Raw genomic sequence first — 20755 nt, 5'->3', positions numbered from 1 at the left:
GTCTTTAAAGACTGCTACTAATTAGCTGAAGTTCAAGAATAAATTGCTTGCTATGATAATGGATTTACCCAAAAAATTACTACTTGTTTTGCACCATGAGGTGCTGGTTCATTAAACTGGTACTAAGAAAGGCACTCAGACTCTGTAAAATAGGGTTTAAAATGCAACAGGGTAGAACTGACACTATACAGAGGATAATGTTACATCCCATTGGGTGCTGGGAATGCGCCTCTGTCCCGGGTGCAGCATGACATGTAGATCCCATATGTGGGAAGATTACATCAAGCTCTTACAGGATTTTCTTAAAACTTCATTGTGTCTGCTGTCAAAAAGGACATTCCCATTAGAACATCTGCTGAACTCTCAGGTAAAGGCAAGGACACACAAGTGGTGTTACTGCCATAGCGAGCTGCCTACCAGCTCCCCTGTTCCAGTGAGTTCATCCGGCAGCCAAGGGGTCTGTGCAGCACAGCACAGAACCACATTGTCCTGAGGGCCACCCCAGCACAGCCACAGCCCAGCCCCAGTGCCTGCTCAGGCTAACTGCTCTGCATTGCTAATTCCTTGATGCAGAAATGGTTCTTCAGTCAGGGTCACTTTGCCAACTTAGAGATACTGGTAAGACAATAACAAAACAAGATAATAGACCAAAAAGGGATCATAGCTACTTAGCTACACTTGGAGAAAAGCAGAGTTCACATATGTTTTAATTGATGCTTTTTATACATTAAATTTGCTCATTTAAAGTCTTTTAGTATACATCTTATTCTTGAAATTGCTTTGTTATTAACAGTCTTAAGACATACAGGGACATCTTTTGGGCGTGTATTGACAACCAATAGTAACTTATTTTTAAAAAGGATATAAAAGAACTGGCATTTGTACGGAAAACTGAATAGAAACAGTTTATTTCAAATAGATAGTATTTTAATACAAGACTGAAAAAGGATTCCTTCTCTGGTCCACTGCTGAGTAGTCAAGTGCCATCTCAGCTGAAACTACTTGGACTACCTGGATTCAGACATATTCTAAAAATGAAACCCACAAACATCTACTTCAGACTCCAAGGATTCTTAACCCAGTTAGGAGCCACTTCAGATCAAACAAGCTTTGCAAAGTTCATGTCGAATTGAAACCAGCTAAATCCCTTTCTGGTGTTTTACTTTGGAAAACTAAAAGCTAGAAATCTTGGGCCCTTGTAAGCAGGAGGTGACATAACCATAACACAGATGTCAGAGAATGGGCTATCACAGCAGCAGGCTAAGAGGTAAGGTCAAACTTCTTGCCTTTTGCCAGAAGTAAGGGGTCAAGTAAGGGTTTGCTTAGTCCAGCCTCACTGTAAAGGTTATTGGTCTAACATAAATTAAAACATACAAAATTATAATCCATAGTTCTGTATTAAATAAATTATAAACATCCCTTTTTGACGTGGATAACTATCTTTGGATTCTATTTCAGTCTCATTTCTACTTCACAATATTGAATGTATGGTGTTGAGGAATGCTAAATGGTAGTAAAACATAACATACAGAGTGCAATTGTTGGACACAGTATGATGCAGCATTTTCATATTGCTAGATTCAGTAATGCAGGAGATTTATCTGAGCAAACACTAACAGCTTGCCAGGAAATTGAAGACTAGAGAAGGATTTAAATTTGCATTTAGCATTTCTGGTACTTGCCTAACTCAGAGAGGCAAATGCAAAGCCTAGATAGGTTAAAGGCAGGCTCAGCATGAGTCAGCACCCATTTGTACTTGACAAGGAGGCACTCTCATCAGAAGAGGTTAAATTATTTCAGTACTGATTGAAAAAACCTAGCAGCTCTTACATCCCACAAGTGAACATCTCCTATGACTTCCACCATGTTGATCTTTTCAAGTTGTTTAAAACGATGCTTGTACTCCAGAATGTGAACCCCATTAACAGCAACTTTGAACTGGTTGGCATCACAGAAAATAATCAGCTGGAAAGCAAGAAGAGAAACAGTTAAGACTTAAGCTCAGGTAAGATGTGAAAAACAATCTGATGATCTAGCATAGACTTGGGCTAGACGTGTTTCTGTTAAAAAGAATGTTTCATGCAAAAGCAACATTTAAAAACAAAAATAGGGCATCAATAAAATTCACAGAATAACTTAAATTGCAAGGGACTCATAAGGATCATCAAATCCAACTCCATTTAATTTAAATTTACTCTTAGCACAGGTTGAATTTTTGCAACTACTTAAAAAGAAAACTGTTACTAAATAAAGACAAATCTCTGCTCTCTATGATCCCATTTAATTTGAAGTATTTTCAAGACATGAAAAGCAAGAATAGCAGTTTCATTTAAATCTGTATTAGTAATAGGACATTTAAGCACCAACATTAATCCATTTGGCAGACTTTTTCAGTTTGATGCTCTTTCGCTTAATCTTACCTCAAAATACATCTCTGGACTGAAAGGAAAGTTAGCAACTTCCTTTTCTTCTTCTCCCCAGCTGTCATCAAGGTAGGAATTTCTTACAAAAACTTTCTTTTTTATTCGAGGATTCAGATGTAAAGCAATGTCCTTTGAGTCACTTGGTCTCAGATTGACTGCAAAGCTGTAAGATATTTTTTTAAAGTTTACTGTACCAAGGGTTTACAGACATGACAACAGCAGTCAATGTCATTTACCAAGTCCTCAACCAATATTCAGGCAGTTTGGGAGCCAGGGCTGTGATTCACCTGCAGATCCAAGCAGGCAGCCAGCCAGCATGCACTCATCTCCTTTGCAGAGAAACCTTTGCTGGAGGCAGCAAATGTAGGACATGACCCTGCTAGATGCACTTTACCATTCACAGCTTTCTGTACATGTCTCAGCAAGAAACTATTGAGCCAAAAGCAGCTCCCATACTGCACTAGGAAGCGGCATTCTCACAGGAACACAGAGCTGCCTGCTTCCCCACCTCTCACTCAGGCAATGGAGTGTGGAAGCTTTTCTTTACCTGAAGATATCATATCCTTTCTGCCAACAAACTGGTTGGACTCTAAGGAAAAGTTTAAGGATGCCGTGCATACAAAACATTATTTTGTAGACAGCAAAGCTGTGCCCAGGCTGAGTGAATACTCTGCCATCTCAGACATGCCCACCAAACAGGGTTCCTAAAGGGGAGCTCTGGAGAAGGGTGATCAGAGGCAACAGTTATTCAAATACAAATGAATGCTCCAACCTGTGGCAAAGACCTTACCACATTTGAAGAAAAAGAATATTTCCTCCCCACCCAAATTAGCTCCAGCTGTCAGACTGTTGCCCTCTTTTGAGACTTATTCAGCCCAGATAGGAAATACTGCAACACTTCCAAGCTGTGAAGTTCTCTTTTTCACCAAGAAAAAGAAACATCTAAAGCTGTGTGAACTGAGCAAAAGACAATGAATAACTTATAAACTCAGTATAAATATATAGGTTGGAAAGCATAAACATAAAAAGCAAACAACCTGCATGCTTTAACAGCCAAAAGCCTCTTCATGCTTACATGCATCTGAACACATTCAGCACTTGAAAAGTGCTAATAAACTTTTCAAGCTAAAGAAGGGAAAGAAATGCTACTCTGTAAGTATTAATTATCCTATTCAATCTGAAGTCCATCCAAACTTTGTGGATAAGGACTCCAGACCCTGGATTCCAGGATGAACTCTGAATGCTGTTCAACTGCAGGTAAGAAACGTGCCCTGAGGAAGCAGGAGTGCAATACACATACAAAATGTGAAAACATGCTTCCCATCATTTTCATTTTTCATTAATTGCTTCATTTTTAGGCATGTTTTAGCAAAGCCAAAACTACCCCTCAAGGGCATGCTGAAGTACAGACACTTGCTCACCTCCATTTTGACTGAGTTATGCTCCCCTACGCCCTGAGCTTTATTTCATGTTTGGAAAACGTGTTCTTTGCAACTCTTCATTCCTAGTTTGCCATCAAAATTATTGCTCATACTCCCCTATCAGCTTTCATGGAATCACAGAATGCCCTGGGTTGGGAGGGACCTTAAACCTCATCTCATTTCAATCCCCCTGCCATGAGCAGGGACACTTTCACCAGACCTGGTTGCTCAGGGCTCCATCTAACCTGACCTTGAACATTGCCAGACATTGGACATCCACAATTTCTCTGGAAACCCTGTTTCAATGTCTCACTATCCTCACAGTAATGAATTTCTTCCTCATTTCTAACCTAAACCTAGTCTCAGTTGGAAGCCATTCCCCCTTTTCTGTCACTACATGCTCTTCTAAAAAGTCTCTCTCCAGGTTTCTTATAGGCACCCCTCATGTACCAGAATGCCACAATTAGGTCTTCTTGAAGCACTTTTTTTCCCAGGCTGAACAATCCCAATTCTCTTAGCCTTATCTTTCTGGAGAGGTACTCCATCCTTCTTAATCACTCACTTAATCACTTTCATCACTCAGTTGTTGTCAATTAGGCACCTTCATGCTTATCCCAAGGAGGTTTGTCAGAGAAATATTGTAACATGCACATCTAAGCAGACCTGCAACTCGCCTCACTTATGTTTCACCTATTTCTGACACATCCTTACTCTTGGATCTCTTTAGAATAAAAGCTGTCTCTGTACAGTACATCTGCTCACACTTCCTGAACAGTGGAAAGCCCTGAACAAACATACAGATTTGTGAATGACACAGATTTAGTAGGTAAGACACTCAGGTTTTACCTTCACTTTTCACAACGGAGCTGCTCATTCAAGTCCTCTCTAAAGCGGTAATCCTGCTGGTTCCTGAGGAAACTGCACTGTAGTTTCAGGTGATTCCAGATGCTAAGTTGCAAGTGAGTAAGGATATACAAAAGCAATGGAAAGGCCTACTCATTCTCAAGGGCACCTCAGTTAAATAACAGAAAAAAGCCCATCAGTAACACATACCTCTTTGGGTTTTTTTTCACTTCTCCTTTAATGGCAATTGTGCATCCTGGACGAAGTGCAGTATCAAGCTTCTCAAAATAAGGAACACCCTGGAAGTACACCCCCAGTAAAAATCTTGACTGTGACTTAATTTTTTTTATACAAGCTGAGCTTTACTATGGCATGATGAAATTTTGGCCTACAATTGCAAATTTGCACTTACAGCTAAAGTTATTCCTACAGTATATTGTAGGATCCTAATAGTACAGTGGAAAACTTATACTGAGACAAATACATCAGTGTACTGGGTTTTAATTTATACTACTACCTTGGGTTCAAAACAAACAAACTAATGGTGGAAGGAGGGGAGGAAGGGGAAAGAAAAAAAAAAGAAAAAAGTAAGCATGAAACTCCCTGTAATAGTTTAAATTTGTATCACATAATTACTCAGACATATACCTGACTTCTCATCCCTGGAAGGATCAGTTTTGCTTTAAAGAAGAAGACTCATGTTAAGGTGTGTTGTTGTCCCATGGTCACATAAGTACTAGAAGGAGAGTCACTAAGTGTTCTGTCCTCCTGGCAGCAGTTCATAATGATAATGCAAGTATTTTATTCGTCTTTACTTTTCATTATGTAAGCAGTTATTTTCACCAGGGAAAAGAAGGGAATGGAGAAGCACTTCACTTTTATGTTTTTGCTGAAGTCCACCACTTGCAAATTACAATATTGTGTGTTACTTGGTTTAGAAAAAAAGACCGGAGAAGGCAGGATGTCAAGTGACAAAGCATCTAAAATTATGGCACTCACTGCAACTTCACTTTCTCCACAAATTCTATGTGTATATATTCCTGACTTCAACCCATTTTCAGTTTGAGTGCAGTCCTTGCTCCAGTGGGGATACAGTCCACCTGCACAGGTTTTTGCATAAAGATGAGCACTCGCTCCATCTATACCCCATGTTAGCTGGGTACAAGTTCCACCCCTGAGGTGCAACACTTGCATCCAGCTGCTGAAAGTGCACACAGAGATGCATCAGCAAGAGGAAGACGTGGCAGACAGGTTCCACACATGTTAACATAATATGACTGCAGAATACTTTTGCCTTGCAGGTATTCCCTAAGGCAGAGAAAACAAAGTATGCCTATTTGAAAAAAAAAGTGACTTGGTCCTTTAAAACTTCAGATACTTCACTTTTAATTTGTTTATGGTTATGGATACTGCGTTTATCTTTTGGCTTTTCTAAATGATTTAACAATAGGTTCACTTGTACTAGCAGCAGAGGATTACCCTCTACAAAATCTCAGTGATGATCTTTCTCCAGCTGACTGTCAATTCCTTTCTTCTTGTCTTTTGTGCATGTCTTTTCATAAATAACTGAAGTATTTTTCATTGGTTTTTATTCTACATTTGCCACAAATCTACAGGGAACACTTACCAATTGTGAACCACTTGGCATTTCCCCCTACAAGAGAAGAAAAGAATATTATCTAGCTTATCAGACAATGGGGAGATTCATTCAACCTTTTACAAACATACGTACATTTTCTGTGCTTATCTTTGTTACTCCTAGAGACGATGGCTGAGAGCCTTGTAAAGGCTGCAGAAAGACAGATATTTAGGTGTCACTGCTCACATCATATAACTTTAGCATAAAGTTGGTTTAGAACAATATAAGGATCATCATGCTTTGAATGGTGAACTTTTAAGATGGAAATCTAGGGCTATGTTAATGAAAAAGATAGCCAAACCCCTACAAACTATAGAAAAGTTCTGATGATTTCTGAAGATCACCTCATTACAATTTGAATCTTTATTTAACAGTCAGAGCACTGTCTAACCCTCAGGATCACAGAGTACCCATAGACCTTTACTCATAGTGTGGCAAGTCCATACAGCAGGGTTCTTGGGATTCTAAGCAGCCCTGTACATCACTGTCCCTTCTCACGGGAAGGACAGATGAGCAACACGGCCATGGCAGAGACAGGTCCATCTTAGCCCTAGCAGATTGTGTCTTCAGGTTGTTTATTTCAGTACAAACTTACAACTTCCTCCTCAGAAAAGTGTATTAGAAGCAAAGACTAAAAGGAAAGAATTGCCTTTCTCCATTCCTATCTTCCACAAAGCATACAGCATCAGCAGATTAAACTAAGTGTATGTTTTGTGCTTGGGTCAGAAACCAACCTACAGCACCTGCTTGCCCTCAAGCTCTTCTTGGAGTCATCCTCCAAGATTAGGATGCAGACAGCTTTTGCAGAAATATTATTCTGACAATGTGCCCAAAGCCAAGTGATGGGACCCATGAAGGCCTGTTTACCGTCTTTGCAAATGATCTTTAAACACAGCAGACCCATGTTTAAAGATTAGACTTCATTATGCTCAGCTTTGCCTTCTACCAAAACAATTATTAGCCTGCTGACCTGAGTCAGACCTGGTATTTGGCAGCAAGAGTCAAAAGCTTCACTCACAATGTAGTGAAGATTGTGCTGAAGAGACCCACAGTATTTCACAGGAGTAGGTAGGCTACCTTAGTGAACGGTAGAAAAGGAAAAAGACATTCACCTTCTCAATCTCCCTGGAATTTATCACCCTCAGTTTCTGTTCTAAAAATCTAACTCTTTCAGAACAAAAGTATCTTCTCCCCAGGGAAAAACTCCGTGTTAGTTTACTATCAGCAGCAGAGGTGGCAGCTGAGAGGAGGCACAGCACAGCCTTCACTTCAAATTCACTGCAGTTTGGTCCACTACAAAGTCTGAGAAAGAATACTTCTCATCCCCATAAATGTACACCTCTGACTTCAGTCAACAAATCAGTCAGTTAAGCAGGAAAAACAGGGCTATATGCACAAGGAGCTCCAGCTGTGGCCAACCTTGGCATTTCAAAGCCAAGTTACAGCATGGCTACACTTGTCCCTCAGAAGCACTGACTACTCAAGAGCTCATTCTGAAGCCCCTGCAATATTTGGAAAGTCTAATCCACTCGAAGACTAAGTATCCAATCAATTCTTATACCATTTGTCCTGTTAACTTTGTAAGCTGTAAACTTTTGTCACATTCTTGCCCCTAACCACAATACTGAAACAGGAAGGCACAAATTCTCATGAGAGTCACATGCTGAAATGTGGGGAAACCAAAATCTCCTTACTAACGTTGGACTGTGTAGCTGCTTCTCCTTCCTTTTCACCATAAATCCCACTTGGCAGCTTAGCAGGACAGAGGAAATGAATCAAACAAGTCAGCTATCTATACAACTTACCTTAAAAACAAACTCAACGGCTTTGATCTGCACTTTGCCATATATTCCAAGAGTATCTATTTTTTCAAGGCTAATTCTGTGCTTGTAGAGCAGCAAGTGCTTTTTGTTTACAGCCACCTAAAGAGACGGGAAACCAAACAGAAAAACTATATCAAATATACATTACATCAGCCATGTATCAAAGTGTATGCACACATCTCTGGTTTACACTGGTTTGGTACAGAAACAATTTGGTACAAAACACTCCTAGGAGTGTCCTAGAAATATCATATCAACTAAGTTCAGCTCATCTATGATTCAGTCTCTTTCCATCACTATGAGGGAGATTCATTTACCTACACTAAAATTTGCACTTCACACCTTTGTTTCTAACCTAATCATTCACCAATGTGGTATTATTAACACAACAGAATATATTATTGCAGTCTAACAGAGCAAGACAAATACCCCTCACATGTCACCTCCAAAAGGACTGTCCTATACTTGCCACAGAACAGTTTTATCCCAACATTAACCCTCTGCACATACAGAGGGAAGGGTGGAGTAGCCATTAGCTATGGCAGGGAGTTCCTTGCCTACTCATCCAATTTGGAGGGAAGCAGTACAAAATTAAAGGTCTGATTTAATTAGCACCTCTTTAAAGCAAAGCTCTAAACTTTTCTGTAGTGAGACTATACCTAGGTAACAGAGACACCTAGACCTCCAATATTTATTTCAATTATACAAGATACCTCTACTTTATTGGCCAGAAAATGGCTGCAGATAAGAATCAATCCAGACTCACCTGGAACTTATCCTTTAAAATCATGATGACAATCTCAAATGACTTTCCTTTTCCAAAGGGCATCTCATAAGTGATCTCCTCCCAGCCCCATTTCTCCCTCTCCAGTGTGTTGCAAACAATGCAGCCAGACCTTTTGAAACGGGGGTTGAAATGGAATGCCACATCAGCTCGAGGCTTTATGCTGTTGCCACACTGTAAATCCACCTGGAACCTAATCACAAAAATGAGACAAACCACATTCAGCTCAGTGTCTCAAGAACTCACCTAAAGGCTCAGTACATTGTGTTTTACTGTGGAGCCTCAGAACAGGCAGACACAATGAATGTCATTGGATAAGAAACAATGTGTGAGGTTCTCCCATGATCTACTTGCAGTGAATATAAATGTTTAAATTTATTTAATGGTCATCATTCATATCATGTAAACTCCTCACTTACTGTGTTCCCATTACCTTCAGCAGAACATATCAAATGAACCTTGGATAAGGTCAGGGAACAGAACTCCCTTACTGGGCACAAGCACTAGTCCATACCTCCCCATCCCAGTTTAACTTAATTCCTACACACAACACATTTAGTCACCAATTTTGTTAGTGTCAGATTACCCTTTAAACCTGCATTCAATCTAATGCTACCAAAAGGATTTAATCAAGCCTTTGTGTGCCATCCTAAGAAGGATCCCTGGAAACATTTCACCCTTTACATTCTTGCTCACATGGTGACACTGCAAAATATGACAACAGAGCCTCTACCTGTCTGCATCATCAGGAACAGTCCCATGTATCACAATCTGCTCTCCAGGAACAAGGCCACCATGTATTGTCCCAACATATGGAATGATCTAGAAGAGGGAAGAACAAAAAAAAGCAGAAAAAAATATTCCAATACCGTTTTGTGATGGAGGCAAGAAACCCCAAAGTAATTTAAAAATTAGTATTCTAATTCTTAGTTATATGATGCTCTACAGCATTAGAAGAAACACAACTAGTTTTTAATATAAAAGAATACAAAACAGGAAGGGAAAACCTGGCATATTTTCCCCTATGAAATTCAAGATTTTCAGATAAAACTTAAATTTCCATCCTCCATTCTTAGCTCTCAAATGAAGTCATAATATTTTATTGCCTCACTATTCATAGAGCATAAAGAGGATTCACTTCAAATTAGGTCATTCCCAAGGGCTGACTATTATCAGCCCCTTGCTGGTACCAGAAGGCAATTTCCACAGCTCCTCTGACCCCAGACTACAGGGCTGCCTTTTTGCTTGTTCTTGCTCCATTAGGGAAAACAATGACAGGAAGAGACTATGCCACAGTGTTTGCTTAGTAAAATCTACACAAACACAACAAAATACCTCATCCTAATGAGCTAAGAACTGCAAAGTGCACTAAAACAGCCCTGTCCAGGAGTCTTGGATTTTATGGTGCCTACAGTATGCAGTCTGGCTCAAAGCCTCACTATCTCTTCTTCCTTATCAATAGCTGGAGAAGGTAACACATGGATGTTACACTGAACTAAAATGGCAGCACAGTGAGAGTTGTTCAGCCACAGGGAGGGATGAGTCATTTAGGATAAAAGCCCCAAACACCCCGGCACAGCTCACTGTGACATGCTCACAGAATCCCTACCCTGACCATCCAGCATTTCAGGAAGGGATGGGAAGCACCTCAGCATTAAACTGTGGAAGTTCCCAGGTGCCTGGCCCAAGAGGAAAGCAGTAAGTCTGCATCTCATCACATGTGTGATGCGCTCCAGATTGAAAAAGGAAGTAAATGGTAGAAAATGTTACATTTGCTCTGGTTAACCAAAAGAAAAATTTACCAAGATTGGTTTTGGTAGTTTATAAGATACTCCTGAAATGGAACATCAATTGCAAACAAAAGTTCCAGTAATTTAACAACAAAAATAACAAACACATTGGAATTACTACTCTTGAATGGAATATTGGACCATAAAACAACGAGTTGAGATTTTTATTTTTAAAATATATAGATCACTGCATGAAACAGGCAGATATGATAAGGATATTTGTCTGCTGACACATATTTTTACTAATCTGTGAAGAAAAAGGCAGGACAACAGAAATTGTCTAAATCCATGTTGATCATTTCTGCCAGTAGATACACATCCTTTTCTGCCCATTCTCCACTTTCCTTCTCAGCTACCCACCCACTGCATAAAACCTAATTCAGAGTCATCTTCTGCATCAAGAAAAAAAAAAAATATGACTTGCTTCTTAAGCAAATTGGCAGGTTAAGTCTCATCATGTCTATTTGCTTTAGCAGGTGCAGTAGAGGAGGACCAAAATGTGAAATTAAGTGTTAAAAGTGAAAGAAAAGTGAAATCCCTGTGTTTACTAGCAGTGGCTTGTTTCCTTAAAATACAAGTTGCACATTGGAAGGTAATTTTTATTGAAATAATATTAATCAAAAATTAAAAGTGTATAATAATTGTTCTCATTTTTACACTCTGCTCCTGAGGGGCAGTAGCTCTACTGCAATAAAGTAGTAAGCTACTGGTTCATTCTCCAAAGACAAACCAAAGAAGCACACACAGGTCAGGGATACTGGTACTTGACCACTTTAGTGAAGCAAAGTTCTGTACTCCTGAAATGGAACTGTAGCAAAAGCACTTCTTTATATTCAAAAGGATCCATTTATTTAAAAGAAAAGGTGACCCATGAACTCTTCAGAAGCTCAGACGTGGGACTGCATGCTTGAGAACAGTACAGTAATGAAAAAGTACATCTCAGACTCTGAGACTCAAACCTGTAAGAGAGTTATGAAGTTTTGCTGCTAGTGGAACAATGTACTGAAACAATGGCATTTTCACAGCCTGCCCTGCTACAGAAGGGCTGAGGTTGGAAGACACCTCTGGTCCCTCTAACAAAATGCCTTGCTCAAAGCAAGGTCAGACAGAGCAGGTTACTCATTGCCTTCTCTGGAGGCTGCCCCAAAGTCATTGGCACAATCCTTCCCAACTCTGCCTCCATATTCCAATCCCAAATACTCATTCTTTCTCTCACAATAGACTCTTGACCCCTAAGCTCTAGTTGAATTCTCCTGCTAGGTCTTTTCACCCATCATACTGGTCAGTCCCCTTGCAGGCACCCAATTTTGCTGGACTCAGTCTCTCTCTCACACTACTCATTTGTCCTAAACATCTCCTGATCCTTCTCTTCACACCTCCTCTCCCACCAAGATCTCCATCTACCAACTTTCACCCTCCCTCTCCTTTTGCACTTCAGTCCTTCCACCTTCTAGTTCATCATACAGTTTTCCTTCCTCCATCCAGCTGGGTTCTTGTGAAGGAGGTTGAAATTATTCCCTCATCCTTACTCTATTCACTTTGCAAGCGGTGACCATACCCTGGGAATAAACAATCAGATTCACTGAGGGCCCAAGAGTGTGACAAAAGCTGCAACAGACAAGGAAGTGTGCAGGCCTGTGCTACTGCACATTCCCCATAAATACTGCACACATTTTAGTATTTGTAAAGGGGTCTAGCACAGAATGGTAAAAATACTACTTCCTGCAGGTTCAAATGAACAACCTTTTTTAAGCCACAACAGAAAACACAGCTTCAGGTCACCCCTTCAGGGTAAGCCAAAGTCAGGCTGCTGTCACAGACCATGAGAATGACAGAACTTTTTCAGTGAAAGTTTCCAGACTCTGAGCAAGGCAAACAAAATTCTGTCAAATCCAGTCTTTGCAACTGCTGAATCATGTCAGCTCAAGTCTTCCACAGAAAATAGGATTTATTATGAATTAAAATATGAACTATGAAAAAATATTCCAAGTTTAGTTGTTCAGACTGAAGTTACAGGCACCACAAAAAAAAAACATTTCATGACAACTGCCAAGCATCACCCATGTTTACAGAGAATTAGGAGTGAAAACACATCTTATCATACTTTCACTTTCCAGCATATTCTGCAAAAATGCCAGATATCTATGTAAGCTGTACATGAAACAGGATTATCCTCCAAGGCTAACAGAACATCTGTCCTCTTTTGGAAGTCCTATCCATTTGTTTACAGCACAATTTCTAAACACCATCAGCTCTTCGTGACATTCTCCCTCACAAACCTGAGGGATGCAGAGCTCTCAGCAGCATCCCTCACTATGCACATCAGTACTGTTGAGATAAAACAGCAAAGTCCCCTCTCCCAGGGGACACATTGTTGAAATGACAGAGGAGTTACCGGGTTGCTGATTGTCTCCTGTGATGTATCCAAGGTCAGTTCACCTAATTCTTTCTGTGGTGTATCCAAGGTCAGTTTACTCATTTCCTCCTGTGGTGCACCTAAGGATGTCATCTTCCCTCCTGCAGCTGAAGTTTGTCAGTTCTGTGTGGCCACTGCTGGAGCGTACGTGAAGAACTCACTGATCAGGCAACACCAAAGGAGTGATCCCTTGGAAAAAAAAACCCAAAAACTTTAATTAAAGAGAAAAAAGGTGACACAACATGAAGTGAAACCCTCAGTACCTCCAAGGTAAAGAGCACAAGAATGATGCAAACATCTTTCCAGTAAATTTGCTGGAGTTTTGAAATATGAAATTAAAAGGCTTGCACAGAGCACTGAGATGCCCCACTGGTAAACAGTGTCAGCAGCAGTGTGCTATCCCCAGATTTCCAATGGCAGACAAGCCTTAGCAGGTGACCTTGCCTTTTCCACCTTTATCTTACATAAAGAAATAATAGGCAAAAACAAGAGACACAGAAGGTCTTTTATATTTCTTCCTCCAACACGTACACTCCCAGAACTCCCCAAGTAATAACAGGAGTTTGTAAAATTACAATTAAATGCACAACATTAATAAGAAATAAAGTCTGTGAGTATACTCAGCTACACTGCAACTTCTTCAGCAAATCCTTTAACAAAGTGTCCAAAATTCAGGGCCCAATTGAAACTACTAAGTATTCTTTCTGGCATATTCTGGAGAAAAGTAGCATGTAAACTATGTGGTGATGACAAGCAGACTAGCCACATTATAATGGACAACAGCAAGCAATGTTATAAAGAAGGAAAAAAAACTGTGCAGGCCAATTTTATCAATTTCACTTTTAAAAGAAGAAAATAAAAGACCAAATCAAACAATAATTTTGCCTTTGTGGTTGTACGGTCCAACAGCAGACCCCACGAAAATGAAGCCTACAGCCCAGCAGCCTGCTATGTGAACTTCCTGTGCCTGCAACAGCAACCCAGATCCTGCCACAGGATCTTGGCAGCGCAGGTGGCACCATGACAGAGTGATGAGTTGGGGGTTTTCTTGTTTGCCTATTACTTTTTCATTGACAAGGTCGCAATAACGAAGGAAAGCTGCAATTCAGGCTCTGTTTGTCAAAAGCAGGACATGCAACTGCAAAGGTCTCCTGCATCCTTCTGCCAGAGCAACCTTTACCAGGGTACGTGCTACACCAAAGCTGCAACGCGGCAAGTTGAGGCTTCCTGGCTGCCCTGTTACCTCACACATTCTGAGGGGCTGGAAAGACCTCCCACAGACAAACGGCAAACCACAGAGACCAAAAAATAATAATAATAAGCAGCTATTATGCTTCTCACTGTGACACAGAGAAAATGTGTCCTTCACGAGTTACCTTCACGACGGTAACTCCGGCCAGCCCTTACAATTAAAGCGAAATTTTGTAGGAGTGCGAACAAGGCTTCTGCAAAGAGAATTAGCGAGATGCTGTCTGGATATCTGCAAGCAATTAAAGCACAAAACACTGGCGGTGCCCCCTCGTCCCCCGCTATAAACCCAAGACTCCTGAACACTGGAAGGACACAGGACCAAGCAAATCACTTCAGCGTTACAGCGAACCGAGGCAGTTCCGGCTTCCCATAGCCCCGCCGGGAGCAGCCCCTCTCCCCGACCCGCACAGGGGCGGGCAGGGGGAGCGTCCCCGCGTTCTCCGCTCCGTCTCTTACCTGCAGGACACACCGCGGCGATCAGCAGCGCCCGCTCACCCGCGGGAGGCGCCCGCACGGCGCCGCCGCCATCTCCGCCGCTCCCGGCCCCGCGCCCGCCCCGGCCCTCACCGCCGTGACGTCACCGCGGCGCGTGCCCGGCGCGGCCTGCTGGCCCCGGCGCCTCCCCCTGCGGCCGGCGGGGCCGGTCTTGAACCTTATGCAGTGCATTGCACTCCTTTCCCTGGGCGCCGTTCCTTCCTTTGGGTGTTGTGCTTCCTCTGGACGGCCCGTGTTACAGCGCAGCCCCATCTCCTCACGAGGCACATCTCACACTGAGTTGTTAGGTCCTTTCCAACCCTCAGGTGACCAAGTCCCATCCCCCTGCGAAGGCAGGGTTACCTCGAGCAGGTGACACAAGAATGCAGCCAGAATGGGTTTTGAACGTCTCCAGACGGGAGTTGTTGTTTCCAGTGCTCTGCCACCCTCTCTCTACGTAAAGAAGTTCTCCCTTATATTCCTGGGGTTTAGTTTATGGCCATTGCTCCTCACCCTGTCACTGGGCATCACTGAAAACAGTTTGGCACCATCCTCTTGAACTCACCTTTGAGATACTTCTATACATTAATGAGATTCCCCTCTCAGCCTTCCCTTCTCCAGTCTAAGCAGGCCCAGCTCTCACAATCTCTCCTCATAAGAGATACTCCAGCCACCAAATCGTCTTTATGGCTTCCGCTGGACCCTCTCCAGGAGCTCCTTGTCTTGTACTGGGGAGCCCAGAACTGGACACAGCACTCCAGATGTGGCCTCTGTAGGGTGGAGCCGAGGAGCAGGATCACCTCCCTCAGCCTGCTGGCCACGCTTCCCAAGGCACCCCAGGACACCATTGGCCCTCTTGGCTGCAAGGGCACTGCCGGCTCGTGGTCAGCTTTCAACCACCAACACCCCCAGATCCTTCCCTGCCAAGCTGCTCTCTAGTAGGTCAGCCCTCAGCCTGTGTTGGTACTTGGGATTATCCTTCCCAGGTGCAGGACCCTGCACTGGCCCTTGCTGAACCTCATTAGGTTTCTCTCTGCCCAATTCTCCAGGTTCTCCAGTGGCCCATGATGACTGTGGTCATTTCTGTGACCATCTTCATGTCACCAGACCCAAACACAGTTTCCAAGCTCACACTGGGTCATTGGCTGCCACAGAACCTTTGGGTTTCTGAAAACCTGGAAATCTTATACCCAACCCAATCTTTAAAACCACCACCCCAAGGCTGCACTTCCATCCTCCTGTTCCCTTGCAGGCCCCACTAAGAGGGATTTTGGCAGTATTGGTAAGGTAAGCAGGAAGGCCAATGAAGTCCCTTGCAGTTTTACAGCTCCTGATGTGTAACAACAGTCTGATCAGAGCAGCACTACTTCAGGTTCCCCCTGTTAATATGCTGGATGGGGAAAAGATGAGCACAAAAATAAAGAGTGCAACAAGGCTCACAAGCTCAAATCACCATCTCCTATTCAATTAAAGGCATTCAGTATTTCTCTGCCTTGCAAAAAGCAATGTATGTGGCTATAGAGAATTTAGAATGGCATTCAGCCACTTGTCACAAAGACCACTAGAGTATCTTAGCTAGATGATATCCAGTCTTTTATTCCACAATTAACCAACACAAAAGCCCCATCTCAAATCATCTATCTACTTGCTAGAGTTCTGCTGATAGCTGTAGGACTGCTGCTTTAATGGGTACCTCAGCTTAGCTATATAAAATTGGAAGGATTCGTTCAAAGAAAGGTATGATAACACTTCTTTTGAGAATTGCAGAAATGAGATACTCAGATAAAAGAGCAGCAGAGCAGATTGCCTGGGGAAAGGTACCTTAGAATCATGCATGGTTGTGAGAGAGGACTGACAACTATTATCTGTAGTCAGGTGCTAGCAAAAAGCCTGCTATTCAACTGTTCTACATAATTCCACAGCACTACTTAAAAAGAGAACAAATAAAAGGTCCTGAGCCTGAACTACCACTTAGTTTTTCTTTGAAGCTATTTTTCCAGGCACTCTAGTCAAAAGAGTAAAACACTTTAATAAAACCAGATTGACATAAGTACCTGAAATACACTCAATTGTCAGTATTAGACTGCAACCTGAAAGTAGGTTTGAAAGTTCAGGTCAAACAAAGAAAATGTGCTGAAAGGTTGGAATAAAAAATATGATGCTGAAAGGAAGAGCAATAGGTGGAAATGTTTCTAGAACCACAGAAAATAAAGTTTTACTACTTTACTACTTCTTGCTCAGGGCTCTTCTACTTTTGGGAAGAAACAAACCAGAGGAAATACAGTGATTTGAATTATGCACCAGTTCCTTACAGAAGCAGAACAGCAGCTTGATTCATGTGATTTTAGGCTGAGTCATGGGCAGTTTATGAAATTTGCAGGGAAGCCCCTGTTTCAGCTCCCAAACCTGATGCAGCATTGACAATGAGTCAGTTGGGTTACAGCTTCAGCATCTTTGTGCTACAGTGCTGTTCCTTTGTTCATAGACTGTCAGTCTTCTGCTGATTTCTTGTGACTGTTGTTTTTAGCACCATTTACTAATGGCAGTCCTGGCAGCAAATAACAAAATCTTCCCTTATTTCCACAGTCCAAGTCCTAATTCAGGCTTTTTCTTCTAAATTTGATGTGCTCTCAGCCATTGCTGGGACTGTGTGTAATCCTGTCAGCAAAGATTTCTCATGTTCTGGCAGAATTTTGCTTGCTGGAAAAACAGAAATGCTTTGTCAAACAGATGCAGCCAATTTCAGCTGAAGTAAATACAGCAGCTATTCTTGGCCATAAGGCCTTTAACTGAGGACCCTGTTACCCCTAAGAAATTTTACCTGCCCTCTCCTGTCCTTGATTCCAAGCCTGTAACCTGTGTCTCTCAGGATAGCAATCCATGGTCCAAAGTCAAGGTGAAAACATACATAGTCACACTCACTTACTTGGCCTGGTATTTTATGCACAGTTCCAATTATAAAATTTCCATCAATAATGGAATTCCCTAGACTTGACATAAATAAACACTAGTCTCCATTAAGAAACCTGCTCATGGAAGTTACTCTTGACTAATTTTTTTTATATTGTTGTATATAATAACTAATTTTCCCTAGTTTATACAGTACTAGAGGCCACAGGGGTAAAGCCTCTAGCACATTGGACTATTCAGCAGACATTTTGTGCTTAAGTACTTCACATGATCTCAAAAGACTGACATTGTCGTGTCTTCTGTAGTTTTAGTGGAGCTGTTTGTGCACTACAGCATTTTCTGATGGAAATTATTCCCCTAGCTTCTTTGAAAAGCTTTAGGCTCAAGGAGGATATAAGTCACCCCCTCTTGGTACACCAACATTAAAATTTCAGTCGACAGCCCAGCTGGCTCAGTGTTTACTTATCTATGAGGTAATCAGTGGCCTTCCATAACTCTTCCTTGACATGTCACTATTTAGCTTCAGTGATCATTCAGATTTTCCAGCTTTTGGTTTAAAGTTGCAAATCACAGGAAACAAAAAGTAATAGTTTTTTAAATGGGCTTAAAGATTCAAAAGCTTAAAATGCTACAGCTGCTTCAGGAACTACCAAGTATTCTATTATTCTGTTGCAATGCCTGCTTTTTAAAGCAAAATGCTGAAGAGAAGCAAAAGAGCAAACAAGATACAGAATAGATACGAGGGCCAAAGGATAAAGAAGATACCAAGAAGTCACTAGACCTTTTGAAAGCCAATTATAGGCCATATAACCCTAAAAACATACTCACCCCTTCTTTCTTAAATCAGTGACATGACACTCCAGGTTTCCTGAAGTAGTCAGGATCACTCCTTCATTTACATTGCAATAGCTAGGAGAGCAAACCTGTGTCTGTGCTTGCCCTGTCTGCACACCCAGCACACCCCCACCCCCAGGCACTTGGGCCACAGTCTGCACAGTGATTCAATCCCTGCCTACCTAGGGACATAAGAACTAGGAAATATCACACATCTGTGCCAAAGGAAAGACTGTGTGATGTTCTCCAAAGTGGGGACTGTGACCAAACCCAAGAACCCTAGAACTTCACCTTCACACCTTCATCATCCTCCTTGCAGTTGCTCCTGGATTTCCCTGGTGGGTCTCTGCAGTTACAGAGGAGCTCACCCGCCCTCAGCTCTGCTGCATTTTCAAGGGAGGCGTGTGAGGGTGTAGTATCACCTCTCACCACGAGATGGTAGGTGTTTCCTGATGGTTAGAGACGATCAGGCTCTTAAAAGACCTTTGAGACAGTGAACTTCTCTGCTTCAGAGAAAGCAGAGGCAAAAGTAAATAAGGACCAAAAAAACCACCCACAATACAGGATTGTGAATGAAGTAGGGGAAGCTCACATATATTGGGTGCAAAGACAAAAATAAACCCTCAGCTTAGACTCAAGATATTTTTACTACTGTAAGGATTTGCATGCCCCTTTCTTATCATAGCTCTTTCCATTAAAGAACTTTTTAGTTATATAATTTTTTTTAATGTCATCAACAATATAAAACTTTGGGGTTTGGGGTTTTTTTTGAGTCAAAAAACATTCCCAAATTAAATATTGGGTAATTTTGAAACAAACTCATAATAAAAAAAGAATAATTTCACATTCATGTGTAAAGTTGTGTATCCATTCCTTGCTGTACATAGATACACAGAACACATTTATTATGCAAGTTACTTGCACTGATCTTTCTCATTTAAGAATCTCGGGCAACTCTCATTACCACAATAACAAATATACATTTCCTCAAATGACCGGCCTTTGAAATCAAGAATCACTGTCTTACAAAGGCAAAATACAGAGATCAAGCTAGTAAGTATGCCCAGCTGTTAACTGCCCCTCTGCCCCTAACAGAGGGTACAGCAACCCTTACCCAAGGCTGTCTACTTCTCTTTGCCATCAGTTTCTGTCAGATTCTTGCCTCATGGGGGTCAGTTAAGTTTCTTGTAGGACAGAGTCAGTCCCAGTCCGTGGCCAAAATACAGGCAAATACTACTGACTGCACCTCTCAAAGTAAGTTCTTTTAGTGCTGCTGATATTCAGCCTGTTCAACCAGTAGATCCATACCTTCCCTATCCACTTAAGGCCAACTGACAATAGACATAGAATCAAGACTAGCTGAAGTTGGGGACTAGGAAAAACACTTTTCTGTCAGAATAAAAAGAGGCAACAAGCTCACATCCTCATTTAATAGCGCTCTGCCCTTCTATCCAAAACTGAACCAAAATTTAAAATTACAAGATATTTCAAAAGTAGTTATGAATAACTAATTGCTTTGCCTTCATGGACAGAAGAACATGATCTGCTGCAAAAATTACACAAGTAGGCTGCTTTTTAAGTTATTATAAATGCCATGCACTTCCTTTGACCTTGTTTAAACAGTTCTTCTGTCTGACAAATAATTTCCAGCTATGTCTGGCCACAAGTCAAGAGTGCTACCCTAGCTTAAAGAACCATAAGGCAGAATTTACATTTCTTTCCTCTTGCTAACAGCTTGACCTAGAACTGTGGGAGGCCTTTTGAGACAGTGAAAAATACGTAGTCTGTTGCACAAAGCACTGCCCAGGCCAAGCTGCAGCTCTCCATTTTTCAGTACTGGTTCAGGAATAACCTTTGATTTTTTTCGTTTCTGAACAAGTTATTTTGAAGCAAGCATCTGGGACCATGCTGACTATGTCTATCCTTTTTGGTACGTTCCAAAGGACAGTCCCAAACCCATCCTGGACTCCTCTCCACAGATCCAAGGGAAGTGCATGCATAGAGTAAGACAACTGGACACTGTCACCATTTTGCTGGGGATACCCATAGATGTCCTCACAGGAAAACTAGGTTCTCCTGCAGCACAGCACCGCAACTTTGTCATTGAAGAACGGTAATTAAGCTCATTTTATCTTAGATAAGCTTGC

General features: G+C 41.7%; 1 protein-coding gene across 2 annotated transcripts; it reads right to left on the bottom strand.

The window, feature by feature from the left end:
- Positions 1-673: 673 nt before the first annotated feature.
- LGALS8 (galectin 8) lies at positions 674-14950 on the bottom strand. Of its 2 annotated transcripts, XM_059468958.1 has the most exons (10): positions 14847-14950; positions 13119-13328; positions 9667-9755; positions 8916-9126; positions 8132-8248; positions 6420-6476; positions 6315-6341; positions 4898-4986; positions 2421-2586; positions 674-1965 (listed from the first exon to the last, which is right to left on the bottom strand). In XM_059468958.1, exons 2-10 carry the CDS (start codon positions 13230-13232, stop codon positions 1792-1794), a joined length of 1044 nt encoding a protein of 347 aa, XP_059324941.1. In that variant the 5' UTR covers positions 13233-13328; positions 14847-14950; the 3' UTR covers positions 674-1791. The 2 variants fall into 2 exon arrangements, with proteins under 2 accessions (XP_059324941.1, XP_059324939.1); XM_059468956.1 differs by lacking the exon at positions 6420-6476.
- Positions 14951-20755: the final 5805 nt, after the last annotated feature.

Source organism: Ammospiza nelsoni, chromosome 3 (genome assembly GCF_027579445.1).
Source record: "Ammospiza nelsoni isolate bAmmNel1 chromosome 3, bAmmNel1.pri, whole genome shotgun sequence".
Taxonomy (NCBI): Eukaryota; Metazoa; Chordata; class Aves; order Passeriformes; family Passerellidae; genus Ammospiza; species Ammospiza nelsoni.
Note: the sequence above shows the minus strand (reverse complement) of the source record. Positions and strands in the feature narration are given on the sequence as shown.

Coding starts and splice junctions, on each gene's coding strand:
- LGALS8 (XM_059468958.1), bottom strand. CDS start 13,232: ATGACATCCTTAGGTGCACCACAGGAGGAAATGAGTAAACTGACCTTG. Junction 6,477..8,131: donor CCGTTGAGTTTGTTTTTAAG/GTAAGTTGTATA, acceptor GTCTTTCTGCAG/CCTTTACAAGGCTCTCAGCC. Junction 4,987..6,314: donor TGCCAAGTGGTTCACAATTG/GTAAGTGTTCCC, acceptor GTGTACTTCCAG/GGTGTTCCTTATTTTGAGAA.